Here is a 15,701-nt window from a genome sequence, read left to right as displayed (position 1 = left end):
TCCATCGCGCGCATCCACATTGCCACAGTAACAGGAGCATTCAACTCCTTGTCGTTCACCCGAAACTGACCCACGACTGGGTCAGGTGCCCGCTCCTCGTCACATATCGAAAGCTCCATCTTCACCGCCGCAGCCCGGCTCTCAACAGCTTTTGTAACCTCAAGCAATGTCTGCCCAAAATCCTGGAAAACTGTTCGCTGCAGATAGTTTTCCCGCACCAACTGGTGCACCGCCTGGCCGACGAACTCCATCTGCTCCCCCTGCGAAAACTGATTCACCTCCAGGGGCATGTCCCCTCTAAATATCGCGTTAGCTAGGGGCAACAGCCCCGTCGCAAAGGTCACGGGGTCGGGGGTCTCATCCCTGAAGCCCGGGGCCGCCGAGAGCACCGCCCGCAGCGCCTCCCGCGCTGGCAAGGCCTCCGCCTGCTCGCTGAACGGGCGATCTCTCAACCCCTCCGGGATCGGATTGGTCCTGACCATGGCCGCCGCCTCCCGGATCTACCCTATGCCCCCCTTTTCAGAAAGAATTTCGCCGGCGGGCTGCTTCAGCAGCGCCGGCCAGATAAGAGCATAAGGAGCGAGTATCGACTGAGCTGCAATAATAAATAACAGCTCATTCTCTCTCTCTCCTCTGGGCGCTACTTTCCTGGCTAATCGAAGATTACCTGTACAAACCTAATCCTAGTTTCGTAATAAAGTCATTGTTGTCGAGCTACGAGTCATCGTAAACGAGCTAAGCTTCAACTCGTGGGGCAGCCATCGCCATGGGCAGCCCCGGCGAGTCACCCCCCCCCCAACGCATCGCACCGGAGCCGCACCACACATCGATCGAAGGGAATGCGCAGCCCCACGCGCCGCCGCGCCACGCGTCGCCGCGCCGCGCGCCGCCGAGCGCCTGGCGCCGCCGCCCACGCGGCGCGCGATGCTCTGGCACGCGGGCGACAACACCGACGACGCGACAGTGCCTGGAGCATCGACGACGGAATAGGACTGGCCTAATTTCCCCACGCGCGCGCGCGGCGCGCGCGCGCGCGCGCGCGCGCGCGCGCCGCCGCCGCCGCCGCCGCCGCCGCCGCCGCCGCCGCCGAGGAGGAGGAGGAGGAGGCTAAGGCCTAGTAGCTAGCCCTGCGCGCCTTACCACGTGCCGGCGGAGCCCAGCTCGTCCGCGAGGGCGAGGCCGTTCGCGAGCTCCTCCGCGCCCGGGTAGTCCGGGAAGCATATGATGTACGCGACGCTGCCGGCCGGCCTTGGCCTTCGGGGCCTTCACGTTCCGGACGTAGCCGGTCCAGTAGACGCCGTCGCCGTTGTCGTCGCAGACCATGGCGACCTTGCGGCCCGGCCCGGGGCGGTGGTGGTACATGAGCGCGTGCGATTCGATGTTCTTGAGGTACCACAAGGCGTCGCGCTTCTTCGCGCTGCCGCTGCCCTTGTCGGCCCAGTTCGTCTTGCGCCCAGTCGCTGAGCAGCAGGACCCTCGGCGGCGAGGCAAAGCTCACTAGTGGAGCTCGAGCAGAAATGCAGAGCTCTCATTGGTCGGACGTATCTCACTGCAAGCAATTCATTGTACAGAGCATGGCCCCACGATCTATGAAGCTGGGTTTGGCATGTTATGCTTCACGGGGGAAGAAAACGAGAGCACTTCGCCGTAGGAACTCGGGCTCGGAGACCTCGAAACTCCAGTCCGTGTCGCGGGCGAACACGCAGAAGCCGAGATCACTCTTGCCCGCCCCCCTCGCGTCACGCGTCGCGCCCCCACAGGGCCGCTCAGCTTCTGCAGCCCCTCGGATGACATGGAGTGTTTTTTCGAGACCGCCGACCCCGGGTTTCTACTGCGAACTACCCTCACTTTCTCCCTCGAAGACCCGGAACATGCCGAACCCAGCATCAGCGATCGTTGACAGCCATGCTCGATAGCAGTAGCTCGCCTGCAGTGACCGCCAGTCGTTGATCTCATTATAGTGAAGTTATTCTCATCGAGTCAGCGGTTGAATTCATCGATCTTCACTAAAGCCAAAAGTTAAATATTTCTAGGCGAGCTCGACCATCAAACCGGATAGCGAGCCGGCCGCCAGCAAAACCCGCAGAGTTAAATCTTCGTCGATTTACGCCGCTTCAACGTCGCCCAGGCGGCCTGTCAGCAGGGCGTCGCTCGTGTCGCCAAGGGCTGCCCATGTCGTTCATAGGCTTGCTCGCCGACACCATGGCCATGGTCGACAGCTCTGACGACGACGAGAAGGCGCCGAGCCGCCAGGGCCAGGGCCCGCGCGAGCGCCAGCAACGCGTGCCCAGCGCGCAGACGAAATGGTGGAAGATGATCACCTCGGAGTCCATGAACGACGAGGACAGCCGCAACTCGCGGTTGTTCCGGCGGCGCTACCGCGTGCGCTTCTCGAGGTTCAAGTCGCTCGTGGAGGACACGAAGAGCTGGCTGAAGCCGGACGGGTCGCCGGTCTTCGCGCGGTTGTCCGCGGCGGGCATCGACGACGCGAAAACGGTGTTCGTCGAGATCAAGGTCATGATCGTCCTGCGGTGGCTGGCCACGGGCGCGAGCTTCGACCTCATCGGCGAGCTCTCCGAGACGGGCGAGACGACGGCGCGGGTCACCTGCATCACCTGGGTCACGGAGTTCGCGCGCAGGAGGTGGACCGACTTCGTGTATCCGCCGGAGGGCGAGGAGCTCAAGAAGGTCATGAAGGTGTTCGACAGGCTCGGCATCACGGGCGCAGCGTTCTCCATGGACGCCGTCCACGTCCACTGGGCCCGGTGCCCGGTTACACGCTCAAACTTTTGCACCGGTAAAGAAGGATACCCCACTTTGGCGTTCAACGTCGCCGTCACTCACTCGAAGAGAATCATCGCGGCGACCTCGGCGCAGTACGGCGCTCGCAACGACAAGACCCTGGTGAAGTATGACGCCTTTATAGACGACGTGCGGTCCGGAAAATCGCTCAAAACTCAGCCTTTTAGACTCCGAAAGAAGGATGGGACATGTTCGGAGGAGACGAAAGCCTACGGAATCTGTGATGGCGGCTACCATCGATGGGCCTGCTTGCAAGCCGTCGAAAAACTCGCCTCGGATCACGATGGAGCCGGGTTCTGCAAGAGGATCGAGAGCGTGAGGAAAGACGTGGAGAACGTCTTCGGAATCATGAAGATGCGGTCCCGGGTCCTCTTCGGCAAGTTCCTCCTCCTCGACCAGAAGGTCGTTTCCGACGTCTTCCACAGCTGCTGCATCATCCACAACATGTGCCAGATCGACGAGGGCTGGGACGCACGAGGCGAGGACGAGCGGTTTTGGTCCCGAGAAGCCCCCGACTCGGTTGCCAGCCCGTTCTACGAGCTCGACGACGAGATCATCGCGCCGGAAACCGTCGACGACCACACGTTCGTCGGCGCGCCGGAGGTGCCCGGGGCACCCGAGGTCACACTCATCCAGGAGGTGGAATCGGAGTATCATGACCTCCGGAAGAGGATCGTCGAGAACTTCGCGGTCAAGAGGGACGAACGGTCCCTGCAGTGGATGCGCTGACCCCCCCGGCCGCCCCCTAGACTCAGCGTAAGCGTCCCTCGGGGCCTCGCCGTCGGGCGCGCGCGCGCGCGTCGCCGCTGCAACCTTCAACACCGAATGCTTGAACCATGCTCTCCGAGGCGGTCGACATGCGCTTCGGCCGTCGTCGACGTCTTGCAATTCGTCATGCACTGCGTCGCGTCGTCCTCGTCGTCGAGGACGCGCCGCAGCAGCTGCGCCGCGGCGTCCTGGCTGGCGAGCTCGTCGCGCGCGGGCGACGGCGTCGGCGACCGCGGCGCCGGCGGCGCGAGTTTGGACCTCGACGTCGTCGCGGTCCACCGTCCACGCGCACCTCGAGGCGCTGGACCACGGCGCCGTCGACACCCTCGCGCGGGGCTAGCGGCTCGCGCCCGTCGCGCCAGGGCGCCGGCTGGAACGCGCGCGCGGGCCGCGACGGGTGCACGCGCTGCTGCGGCGGCGGCGCGAACGCGTCGCTCCCCTACGGCGACGCGCACGCGCCCCGTCGACGCGCTGCGGGATCGACGCGCATGGCGAGCGCCTCGCGGCCCCGCGCGACCGTCGTCTTCACGGAGAACGGCGTCGCGGGCCCGCGGAGCGCTTCGACGCGTCCGCCGCGCGCCGCGCCGCGTCGCGACGCTGTCGGCGTGCGACGACTTCGAGGCGACGGTCGACGTGGGCGTCTCGCGGACGACGAAGCGCGACGACGGCGCGGCGTCGACGACCGAGGCCGACGCGGCCGACGAGCGACGACGCTTTGCCGCTTGTCGGCGCGTAGGTCGGCGCGTAGGCCATGTGTAGTCACTAACGGTTATGATGTCTGGAGTGCGCCTAGGCGTCGAGGGCGACTTTCGGGTGTCGCGCACCTCGTCGTCGGCGTCGGAGTCGAGGGCTAAAAAAGATAGGACACACTTTTTAGTCATTTTTTTCGTAAACTCAAAAAACGACGTAAAAAGAGTGTCCTACCGTTTTTTCTCTGAAAAAAACCGTTTGGTGTAACCCGCAAAGGCAAATAAATCGGCCTTCGCGAGCCTATAACCCGCATCAACTTTACTTCAAGTTGAGGCTGTAACCCGCACTCGGCCGATCCCTAAATCCGAACCCGCAAATTTTTTTTTACATAGAATTTTTGTGAATTTCCCAGATAATCTGCTCGAAGTTGCTCTGCTTCTTCAAGAGATACATTTTCGTTAGTATTATCTTCCTCATAATAGATATTTACCAGTTGTTCACCGTCATCATGGAAAAATGTCTTTTGAATTTCTCCAATAAAAGGTTTTTTTCTAATTTCCGGAAACTGCTTTCTAATCTTATCACCTTTTTTTAAGTTGAATTTAAGTCTTTCAGATTTCCTTTGCCTTACCATTGTATCTTTGGACACATCTTTATCACCTTTTACTATATCAAATATCTCTGTCAAAGACATTCTTACTCTTTCACTTCCACGTCCAATTACTTCCTTTCCAAATTTCTTCTTAAAGTAAGCCTTCATTTTTTCTTCTATTTTATTAACCCCTGATTTTGACAGTTTCATAGCTGAACCCTCTGAAGGTCTAACATATCTCGTATATCCTACATAATGAACTTTTGCACCTTTGTATCTATTTTGTTTGTCATTGAACCCGTAGGTGATTTGATAGTCTTTCAGTCTGTTCATGCTTGTATTACCTTCTCCTCCACTTGAGACTCCAATCTTTTTAATATCTGGATCTAAATTACTGGACACTATATAGAAGATCCTCGTATTGAAAAGTTTCGTTTGATAGTCAGCTGATTTTAACACAGCATCCAAATCTTTCCCCCGTTCACTAACAAATAATTGTTTTAATCCTTCTATCATTATTATTACTATCCTATTATTAATTAGGAAGAGGCTCACGGTGCATAGGAAAGATAGTTGAACCGCTAAGACCTAAAAAGGGTATGCCGAAACATACCTCTGGTGTGATGGAATTCATTTAAACTTCTGCCTCATCATCCGAGTCTTCCTCATCATAATATCCAATAGATACAATCTATTCATTCGAGTCCGAGTCAGATTCAGACTCTTCCGCGACTTCCGCATCTTCCGCGTCTTCCGCATCACTATCGTCCGCAGATTTGAGGGGACTTTCCACCGCGAAATTTTCAGCATCATCATCTGGTTCATCAGTCTTACGCTTCTTTGACTTTGGAGTATTGAGATTCAGTTTACTTTCCAGTTTCAGTTTATCTTTAGCCAGTTCTTTAGATTTCTGAGCCAAGTTGTCCCTCATAGTCAAAGACTTCTTCAGTTGAGTGGTGGCTTTAGCAAATTTGATATTCAGTTCATTGCTTTGAGTTTGATACTGATTGAATTCATCTTCATCATCCATATTGAACAGCTTCAATTTCCCAATCTGCTTTTTGACTGATTTGATAGTGTTCTGGCATTTATCAACCCGTTCTGTAGCACTTTTTAGTTTATCAGTGGTGGTCTCTATGTCTCCAATGACTTTCTTTAGATCAGATTTCATTCCAGCATCGCGAGATCTCTTCAATCCAGACGCGAGTTTCATAGCAACCGGTTTGATCTTTGATAAAACACTTTCAACATCGTCAGCATCAGATGCTTCATAGTCGTTAACCTCAGCCTCCCATAACATCTCCAAACGAAGTCCATTTCCAGCATCAGCCTTGTTTACGACGAGTGCTCGTTTAGCCATATGCTCAATCGATATGCCGGCACGAAGTAGTGCTAAACAGAACTTGTTATTCGTCTGGAACTTATATTCCACGTCCTTCAGCCGTTCTGTGAGATGGAAGAGGCACTCGAAAAGCTCCTTCTGTGACATGCCTTTAAAGGCATGCTTTATCGTTGCCATCGTGGCTTTTCCCGTAATTATCGGGAACTAAAGAACTTTCTTCAGTATTCTCTTTATCGCTCTCTTTAGTTCTTGGAACACTCTTTATCGCCCGTCACAGGGATCTCTATCACAGATTCCAAACACACATCTCAAATGGAGTTTTGCAATGAGCCTACCGAGCATACCGAGCATACCGACACCGAACCTCAGCCCGACCCCTTTGATAAGATTGACACCACAGCTGACTGTCTCGAGTGTGGTAAGAAGTTCTGCCATTGGCAAATGCTCACGACGTTCAGTGAGGATAAACTGAATTTACTTCCCGATGAGTTCTATCACTATGACAGTGATAAGTGCTATGAGACTGCACAGCAGTATTGCATTCCTTGTGCTACAAAGCTTATAGCCGAAGCAGAGGCGGAGGCGGAAGCGGAAGCGGAACGCGTCAAGGAAGCGGAACGCGTCAAAGCGGAAGCTGAGGCTGAACTATGCTCTTGTGATTTCTGTGAAGGTAAGCCTGTTGGAACTGATGAATTCCCATACACAGGTTGCATCAAAGAAGTTGAAAAAGACACTGCGCAAGTGGAAAAAGTGGAACAAGACAGTGAAGAGGACAGTGAAGATGATGTTTCTTGCTATTGGAAACAGGGAGCTTTAAAGCATGTTGAGCGCATGCAGGCTGAAATAGACCTTCCTGACAATATGAGTGATCATGACGCTTTTGCGGAGTGGTTGAAAAACTCAGGCTTGGAATTGGACCACGCTCCAAATGAAGACCAACTTACTTACCTAAATCTAATATGGTCCGAGGAAACTGGAGTTACAGAAGAGGGCAACCTTGGTTTTCAGGGGTATTTATGTTTCTTGGACCACGACCTTACCCAAGTTGATGATAAACTGATTGGTGGCTTACAAGAATTGGAAAGCGGCTTTAGTCATCTTGAAATGTGTCAAGAAGTTATTGATATCAACAACAAGCTGAAGCAAGGCTCATTTGATCTAAACACTTGGCTCGATGAAATTAAAGACAGTGATGAAAACTCTAAAGACAGTGAAGAAACCTCTCAAGAACTTCCTGATATCTGTATGTTCTGCGATAAACGCTTTGATTTCCAGTGGACTATCAGAAAGAATCCAAAACTGTATAATTGGTATATCTTTGAAGGACACGACGTTGATGAAGGTGATTTATGCTTTGACTGTTGTGAGAAGCATTACGATGAATGGAAAAAAACCAATTGCCCTGATATTTGAGGGGTGTTGTCATATTTCATCAAGATTGAAAAAAGACATCATGAATACGGCGCATCTGCGACGCTTGTTTTGTTCTTGAACAGAACTATTGAATACAACATTGGAAACATGTTATGAAGTTACCCCCAATCACTAACCCCCCTCCCCAATCACCGCGGACCATCACACACTATCCGCGCGCGTGTAAAAAAAAATTTGCGGGTTCGGATTTAGGGATCGGCCGAGTGCGGGTTACAGCCTCAACTTGAAGTAAAGTTGATGCGGGTTATAGGCTCGCGAAGGCCGATTTATTTGCCTTTGCGGGTTACACCAAACGGTTTTTTTCAGAGAAAAAACGGTAGGACACTCTTTTTACGTCGTTTTTTGAGTTTACGAAAAAAATGACTAAAAAGTGTGTCCTATCTTTTTTACTACATCATCGGTAGGCGACGTCCCAGTGGATTTCCAACTGCCGCGGCAGGGAGGCGCGCGGCGCGGCGGTCACGATGACGGTGGCGACGACCTGGTAGTCCTTCCCGGGCCGCCAGGGGACGCCACCCCGCACGCGGCGCGCGAGGCGTCGCAGCTGCGGCGATCGTTCTTCAAATCGGACCTCGGCGCGACGACCGCGATGAGCAGGTGCGAGCATTCGTTAAAACTCTCAAAAAAAGAAGTCATCGCCATTGGGCCGCCCCGCGCCCCTGCGCGCGAGAACCCCGCCGGCATAGACGCCGGAGAACGTGTCGGAACAACCGCGCGTCGCCGCAGTGGCGCCAGTCCTCGACCAGACGCCTACCGCGTGGCAGCCCGACCCGCGCCGCCGCCGCCGCCCACGGCCCGACGAGGGCTGCCCAGCGCGCACCGCACGCCGCGGGCGCCACGCCAGGGCCGCGACGAGCGCGACCGGAAGCCGGCATGCCGTCCGGCGCAGCCTCTGGGCCGGGCCATAGCATCGGAAATCGGTGCAGTAATAGCAACGTCCGATCGGGTGGCCAGAAACAAGCCTGCGCGTTTGTTTGACTCCGTTGCACTTTAATTTCGCCGCTCACAGGCCTAAACTCGCCTAGCGCTCACAGTGCACCAGCAAGCCCGGGCGATGGGCAGCCCGTGATTTGCGAGGGCGCGCGCGCCGTCTTCCGGTCCGAGTTGGGCTGCGCCCCGCTAGCGCGCGCTGCGCCATAAGGTGAGCTCCCCCGATCCAACTTCCCCGACGCTGCGCGCGCGCGTCTTCGGGGCGAACGCGTCGTCGCCGTCCGGGCGATGATGGCACCTCGAGGGGCGATAAGTCGGCTCTGGGGCAAGAAAAACACGGCCGCGCGCGGGGAATCCCATGCTGACATGTGCCGCTCGCAGGCCCCCGCGCGCGGCCGTGTTTTTATGTCGAAGCGGACCCGCGCGTCCGCGGGCTCCTACGAGACCGTCGTCGAGGCGTTGAATTTCTTCCAGGGCCAGCTGTTGTGCTCGCGCGCGAAGGTCTCCAGCACGGGCCAGGGCCGCTACGCACCGGACGCCATCGGCATCGAGGCGGACACGTGGAAGAAGCACTGGAGCGCCGTGAAGCAGGACCCGCGGTTCACGCGCGTCGGCATGGGCACGATGGACTCCGACGGGCTCTTCAAGGGCGGCACCTGGTTCTACTGGGGCAACGCGCCCGACAACCTCCTCTACACGGGCGAGCACGCGGCCCACGCGGACTGGGTCGACGTGGCCGCCATGCTCATGGCCTCGGGCCCCCCGCCGGCGCCCAATACGCGGCGGGCCGAGGCCTACGGCAAGCGCCACAACAAGGGCGTCGTCACGGCGCCCATGGAGCCCGTCGACACGGCGCCCGCGGAGCCCGTCGAGGACTCGTCGAGCGACGAGGAGGAGGACCCCGAGGTGGCGGCGGCCATGGCGCCGAAGACGCCCAAGACTCGCGCGCGCTACACGGCGCCGCCGCTCGCCGAGCAGCTCCCGCTGACGGCGGCCCTCCTGGGGCGGAACAAGAGGCTGCGGACGGCGACCCCGGACTTGAAGAAGCGCACGCACAAGGACGACGAGATGACGACGAGGCTCTTGGCTACCGATGAATGCATTCGAACAAACAACAAGGTCGACACCGGCGACCCCGACCAGGCCGCGTCGATGTTGCACACGCTCGCGTCGCACTACGACTGCCACCTGCAGCTCATGCAGCTCGGGGGCAAGGGCAAGTACCTCACGGCCCGCGACCTCATGAGCTACCGCTTCAAGCTGAAGCTCCGCATGGAGCGCCTCATGCCCCTCGTCAAGGGCTTGGCGAAGGACGACATGGCGTGCAAGTGGGACGACTTCACGGCGTTCTACGAGGGCTTGCCCTACGAGGAGCCCCAGATGCTCAAGGCCCTCTGCGGCGTCGACCTCGACGGCGGCGCGGCGCGCATGGTGGCCTACGACCAGGTGCTGGTCCGGCTCCTCGAGTCGCGCGTCGCGCACGAGCACGACATGTTCAACTTCGGCTTCCTCGACGCGGACGGCAAGCCCTACTGGCTCAGCTCCTTCGGCGCGGACAAGGCCAACGCCAACGCCACCACGGCCATCGAGCTGGGGCTCGCGCGGTGCCACAACTTCAAGCGCCACCTCAACGCGCCGTGGGCCGCGATCGTCACCTACATGGGCGCGCACGACGAGGGCTTACGGGAGCTGCGGACCTGGTTGACCGAGGCGACCAAGCCGATGGCCAAGCTCTGCAAGGACGGCCTCCAGTTCAGATGCCCCGGGGAGTCGGTCTGCAACGCGTGTGAGTACCCCTCGAAGTCGCCCGGCCGCGCGTCGATCGCGCGACCCCCCGCAGGCCGTGCGGGCGTTAAACTCGTCGACGGACGGCACGACGTCGATCACAAAATGGCGCTCGTCGCGGACCAGCTCTGGAGCCGGGGCGCCAAGGGCTTCAAGGTGGCCTGCTGCCAGGTCTGCGGCTACAACAGCGCTGAGAACCACGACGGAGACGACGCCGCCGCCGAACGGCCGAACTACGAGCTCGCGGACACGCTCAAGGCCAACGACTCGTTCTTCGCCTACTACGCGGAGTGGGAGAAGGACACGGGCGACGTGACCTTCGAGAAGTCGCGCTTCTACTCCGCGTTCCAGGCGGAGTACCCGGGCCGCGTCGGCCCCGACATGTTTCCTTTCATTCCGCCGCTCGCGTGCGTCGACGACCCCGTCCACCTGGGCCTGTCCTTGTGCGCCAAGGGCGCACGCGACACGGTCGTCGCCTTCGCCGTGCGGCTCGAGTCGCAGGACGGCACGGGCGTGACGAGGCTGCTCTCTGCGCTGCGCCTCGCCTCGCTCCCCGCGGTCCGCGGACCGTGCAAAAACTTAATAGAATTTCTTCAACTTAACAATTCAACATAAAGTCGGCGGCTAATGATGCGCCCTCATGCAGCCCGTCGGGCCATCGAATCGAGCGATGACAGGTCGCGCGGCGCATCGAGTACGCGCTGGCCGACTTCTCGGACTACCACAAGCGCGTGCGCAACGCGGAGGCGGGCGCCGCGGCGCCCATGGGCGAGCTCATCGAGAACTACGTGAAGCCGCTGAAGGTGGCGCGGCTCAAGCTCGAGGCGGAGGACCTGAACATAGACTCGACCGGCAGCAAGGAGGAGCTCAAGCACCGCGTTCTCGGCAAGCTCAAGGAGCGGGCGGCGTCGCTCGACCCGGCGGCGCTGGTCTTTGGCGACCGGCTGACGTACGCCGCCAGCGTCGCCGAGGTGACGCTCGGAGACGCGGCGCGGCACTGCGCCGCGTACAAAGTGACAGGCGCGCAGCTCACGGCCATCATCGGCAAGCGCCTGAAGCTCATCGGGCGGGAGGTAAGGATTCTTTTTAACACTCACAACCTCCTCATCAGGGCCATGGACCCGAGCAGCACGCTCATCTCCGAGAACCTCGACGCGGCGATCAAGGTGAAGGAGTCGGAGATGGACGAGCTCACGCGCCAGATCAAGGGCATGGAGGAGGACCGCCACGGCGGCGCGATGGACAAGGACGAGGCCATCGAGGAGGCCACGGCGAAGCTCGACGACATGATCGACGAGCTCGATTTGATGATCGTCGACCAGGGCACGGTGAACCGCGGCGAGCTGCCGCTGGACCCGCTCCTCGCCAGGTACGGCGAGTACTGGCGGCTGCTGGTCGCGGCCATCAAGCCCTGGGTCGCGCCGCCGGCGACGAGGCCCGAGAAGTTCGCGGCGCTCGAGGGCAACGAGGCCCGCGTCCAGGAATTCTTCACTTTGCATCGCGCGTTAGGGTTCAAAGAAAAGTCAAGCTATCTCCACGGGCTGGAGAAACACAGCACGGAGCGCATCAAGTTCTTCGAGAAGCATTTCCCCGGCCATCCTCCGCAGGAGTGTCACTGCCAGGTCCAGGAACACGCAAATAAGTTGGTCAAAAACGAGATTGCACCCTTCATCGGGAGCCTACGAAAACCGTGTCTGAAGAACTCGTTCTTTTACGTCATTCGAGAGTGGAGCATTCGCCTGCTTCATTTCCCGGAGACGATACACGTCCGGCGCCTGGAGAAGTGCGGCGCCTGCGGCGCCTTCGGGCACCGCCGCTCCTCACGGATCTGCGTGAAGTTCATGGACTACCTCAAGCTCTGCCGGGAGCGACTCATCCAGAAGGCTCGCGATGTCGTCGCGGACCTCTCCGCCGCTGACGAGTAAGTTTAGTTCGTTATAAGCCCCGAGGCGCGCGCGATGATCGTCGGCCTGAACTTCAAGAGTGGCGGTCCATCGCCGATGACTCCCGCGAGCGGCACGCCGGAGTCTCGGATCGTCGTCTCCTTGAAGAACGCGGTGACCAGCTTCGACTTCTCCCACGAGATGTGCGTCTTGGGGATGCACCCGAAGTGGCCCTGGAGCTTGAGGCCCCAGAGCGTGCGCGTCTCCGCGGGCGGGCTCGTCGCGTAGCCGGCCTCGGCGAACGCGTAGAAGTACTCGAGCTGGTCGTCCGTGGTCCCCTCGTCGAGCAAGTAGATCCACGTGTCCCTGGCGTCCGCCGCGAGCGACAGGGCGACCTCTGAGACCAGGAGGCTCTCCGCGCCGATGATCGCGCGCGTCGCGTCCAAGGGCACCAAGCCCTGCTTCGCACAGGCCTCGTGCCACGCCGTCTGCGCGTCGTCGTCGCCGAGGCCCTTCTTGAGCACGCCCGTGGGGATGACGCCGACGCAGAGCTTCTCGTCGAACCCGTGCTTCGTGAAGACCGCGCCCTCCGCGCCGATGTACTCCGCCCACTGCTTGAGCGTCGTGAACGAGTACGAGATGGTCCTCCGGCGGACCGCGACGTCGCCCGAGTAGGTCTGCTGCTTCTTCGGGTTCTTCGCGACGAGCTCGTCGCGCGAGGCGCGCGCCGACATGAAGAGCAGGTCGAACTCGTCGGCGGTCTTGACCTCGAGCTTGACTTCGCGCATCAACGTCGCGTCCAGCCCGGAGATGCCCCGCGGGACCTGCTTGCGCAGGACCCCGCGCAAGAGGAACAGCGCCTGGCGCGCGTTGTGCAGCGCGTGGACGCCCTTGAAGAGGAAGGAGCACTCGCCCTCGAGCGTGTCCGGCGCGTTGTCGTCCTACTTGACGTACTCGAGCAGCGTCTTCTGCTCCGCCGGCGCGTCCCCGTCGTCCCACACGAAGAGGCCATACTCCGGCTCAATCATCCTCGAGAACGTGCCCGAGATCATCTGATTGTGCCACGTGCTGGGGAACGTTTGCTTCGCCCACCCCTGCCCGAAGGTCCACGCCGGGACCCGCGCCGACGCCCCGCGGATGTACTTCTTCGGCCGCTCCTCGACGTCCGCCGCGAGCTCCACGTTCGCGCCGACCATGGAGGGCATGTCGCCGGGCTCGAAGATGGGCAGCGGGTCCATTGGGGCTGGCCCAGGCGCCGCGACGGGGGCTGCCATTCGAACGCGGGCCCGCCCGCCCGGCGCTTGCTGGTGCGCTCTATTTTAGGCCTGTGGCTCGGCCCAGGCCAAAACACCGAGCATCACACCCGAAAACACGCGGACCGAGGGTCACACTGGGCATCACACCAACACACCTGGGCATCACACCTGAGCATCACCCGTCCCTAGTTTGCCCCAGGCTTAAAATTCATGTCCTCTCTTTTTAATTCACGGGCCGTGCTGAGCTTGCGGCGACCGCCGTCGGAAGCGGCTGCTGGACCAAGTAAGCAAAATCATACCGATGGCGACGCGCAGTGGGAAATTCCAGAGTGCTGGCAGGACGAAAATCATTGATCGTCCAGAAAAATGTTCGATGCGCGCATTGAGCGGCCGTCCTTCGCTAAACATGTCCCGCCGGCGGGATATGCTAAGGAGCTCCGCGGCGACAGGAGGGGGGGGGGGGGTGAGGGAAGGCAAGATTGTGAATAAGGCTCTCAACTTTCTGAAACGTCAGATCATCAGAGGCCGCCAATCAGCTTTGTTAATCCACTTTCGCAGCTTGAAGGAACCACAGTCCCATGACACCACTGCGTTCTTTAACGGTCCGGTTGTAGTACACAACTGTGCGTAGGGGGTGGTCTTTCGGAAATCGAGGTGGAGTTGATGCTCCTCCCCAGACGCACGGCTCGATACCGACAAGCCAACCCATCTCATCACCTGGTAGGTCAGATGTTCCATACTGCAGCTTTCCTGAAGCAATGTCAGCTCTGCATAACAAGTCTCCAGTGAGCTCGTCGTAAAGTTCGAGGGCCACAACACCGGTGTGACCATGAGCCACTGCATGTACGAGCTCAACATCACCGTCGTACAGGACCGGGCCCGGATTGATTGGTTGGACGTTCGAGAAGACGTGTAGAGGGCATTCAGGGTCGGTGCACGAGGGAACCGTGTACTCCGCATTTCCTTGAGTTCGGGGCAACAACTGGTCATCATAGTTGGCAGTCACGTCACAGCACCCCATAGGGAACAAGGGCTTCGTATTTTCTTTAGTAGAATGGAATGTGAAAGTGAATTTGCCACGTACAGAGACAGTCGCGGGGCTGAGTTTGTTCTTTGGGTCTATGTCTAAGAATGTACCATTCTTACAGCACCGATATCCAGACTTGTATGTTTCCAGTTGGCAGGATGGGTTCTTGGTGGCATTCATTAGCGCATTGCACGAGAAGGGTGGAGAAGGCATACATCCATCGATTGTGCCGTTGCTGAAGTTGAAGTGGCGGTCGGACGTGCATGGGCACTCGATAAGTGGGGAGTACGTAGAAGAAATAGCCGTTGAGGTGTAACCTTTGATATTTATTAGATGCATGTTTGCCAAAATACTGTGCGGGCGATACGTGACTATACCGTATGGTTCTGGAAAATCGTGCGGGTTGTGTCGCATCTCACCCCCGGTAGCGCCTCCATACAATGATGGGCTGCTTGCACCACTGAATACCTCAGGATACACATCTCGTAGTGCTTGCTGGCAAATCTGCGCATGACCAGGGCCCATGTAGTCGCAGTGCTGCAGGGGGTGTGCATCCCTCCAACAGGGTATCCCACCAATACCGTCAAGGCCTCTCGTATGCACTGCTGAGTAATAAGCGTCCATCTCCTCACGTGTCCCGAGGTATAGCGCGAAGTGATGGTTATAGACTTCAAATAGGGGAACCGAGACATCATTTTGGTCAGTATTATTGTTAGGTGAGTGCGAATGTACTATGTCGGTTGTGAAATTCGTAACAACCATACCAGATTGATTATCGGAAAACATATCGATAACCCAGCTGGGCAGTGGCACAGGTTTCATGAAACCATTATGAACTTCGCTTGGACGAAGTCGTACTTCTTCGGAATACACTGTAAATTTTAAACCTACACATGACGAAAAAATCGATACAAAGGAGATAATGAAGAAATTGATGGCCATGAGGAAGGGCAGAGAACCGGGTGGGAAGAAAAGTACGAGATATAGGATGATATTAAGGAATGATACAAGATATAGAATGATATAGTTGGATTAGGAGCTGGGTGTTGCCTTCAACATGGGCTCCACCCAGCTCGGGAACTGGCCTAGTTTAGGACCCCCAGGGAAAAAAAGGGCCGGTTGGATAGGTGAAGATTTTCCTGGGGTGCGCTCAGGCGCACAATAGAGGGAGAAGCCACATAATTTCACCAAG

The 15,701-nt window shown here is 58.1% G+C and overlaps 6 protein-coding genes across 6 annotated transcripts in view; 2 read left to right on the top strand and 4 right to left on the bottom strand.

Moving 5' to 3' along the window:
* AURANDRAFT_67287 (hypothetical protein) overlaps nt 1–482 on the bottom strand; it is a gene marked incomplete at both ends in the record, with an annotated part of 11,982 nt that extends 11,500 nt beyond the window's left edge. The window contains one exon of the mRNA XM_009042725.1: nt 33–482. Within this exon, the coding sequence (XP_009040973.1) occupies nt 33–482 (450 nt within the window). The remainder of the gene's footprint in view (nt 1–32) is intronic.
* Nucleotides 483–2,331: 1,849 nt separating this feature from the next.
* Nucleotides 2,332–3,531, top strand: AURANDRAFT_32799 (hypothetical protein; the record flags this gene model as incomplete). Its single annotated transcript, XM_009042792.1, has 1 exon — nt 2,332–3,531. The coding sequence occupies one exon, from the start codon at nt 2,332–2,334 to the stop codon at nt 3,529–3,531; it is 1,200 nt and encodes a 399-aa protein (XP_009041040.1).
* A 1,087-nt stretch (nt 3,532–4,618) lies between these two features.
* Nucleotides 4,619–5,185, bottom strand: AURANDRAFT_67285 (hypothetical protein; the record flags this gene model as incomplete). The annotated part of the gene is made up of 2 exons (XM_009042724.1): nt 4,619–5,100; nt 5,122–5,185. The coding sequence occupies 2 exons, from the start codon at nt 5,183–5,185 to the stop codon at nt 4,619–4,621; spliced, it is 546 nt and encodes a 181-aa protein (XP_009040972.1).
* A 358-nt stretch (nt 5,186–5,543) lies between these two features.
* Nucleotides 5,544–6,371, bottom strand: AURANDRAFT_67284 (hypothetical protein; the record flags this gene model as incomplete). The annotated part of the gene is made up of 1 exon (XM_009042723.1): nt 5,544–6,371. The coding sequence occupies one exon, from the start codon at nt 6,369–6,371 to the stop codon at nt 5,544–5,546; it is 828 nt and encodes a 275-aa protein (XP_009040971.1).
* A 135-nt stretch (nt 6,372–6,506) lies between these two features.
* Nucleotides 6,507–13,654, top strand: AURANDRAFT_67283 (hypothetical protein; the record flags this gene model as incomplete). The annotated part of the gene is made up of 9 exons (XM_009042793.1): nt 6,507–6,864; nt 6,901–7,437; nt 8,033–8,385; nt 8,940–10,344; nt 10,399–10,901; nt 11,021–12,035; nt 12,293–12,586; nt 12,698–13,149; nt 13,550–13,654. 9 exons carry the CDS (start codon nt 6,507–6,509, stop codon nt 13,652–13,654), a joined length of 5,022 nt encoding a protein of 1,673 aa, XP_009041041.1.
* Nucleotides 13,655–14,023: 369 nt separating this feature from the next.
* AURANDRAFT_67282 (hypothetical protein) lies at nt 14,024–15,396 on the bottom strand (the record flags this gene model as incomplete). The annotated part of the gene is made up of 4 exons (XM_009042722.1): nt 14,024–14,607; nt 14,629–14,826; nt 14,863–15,308; nt 15,381–15,396. Coding segments are annotated over 4 exons (1,244 nt in total), but the record flags the coding sequence as incomplete, so codon positions are not given.
* Nucleotides 15,397–15,701: the final 305 nt, after the last annotated feature.

The sequence above is a fragment of the Aureococcus anophagefferens genome, assembly GCF_000186865.1.
Source record: "Aureococcus anophagefferens unplaced genomic scaffold AURANscaffold_37, whole genome shotgun sequence".
NCBI lineage: Eukaryota > Pelagophyceae > Pelagomonadales > Pelagomonadaceae > Aureococcus > Aureococcus anophagefferens.
This window is presented reverse-complemented; position numbering and strand designations above follow the sequence as displayed.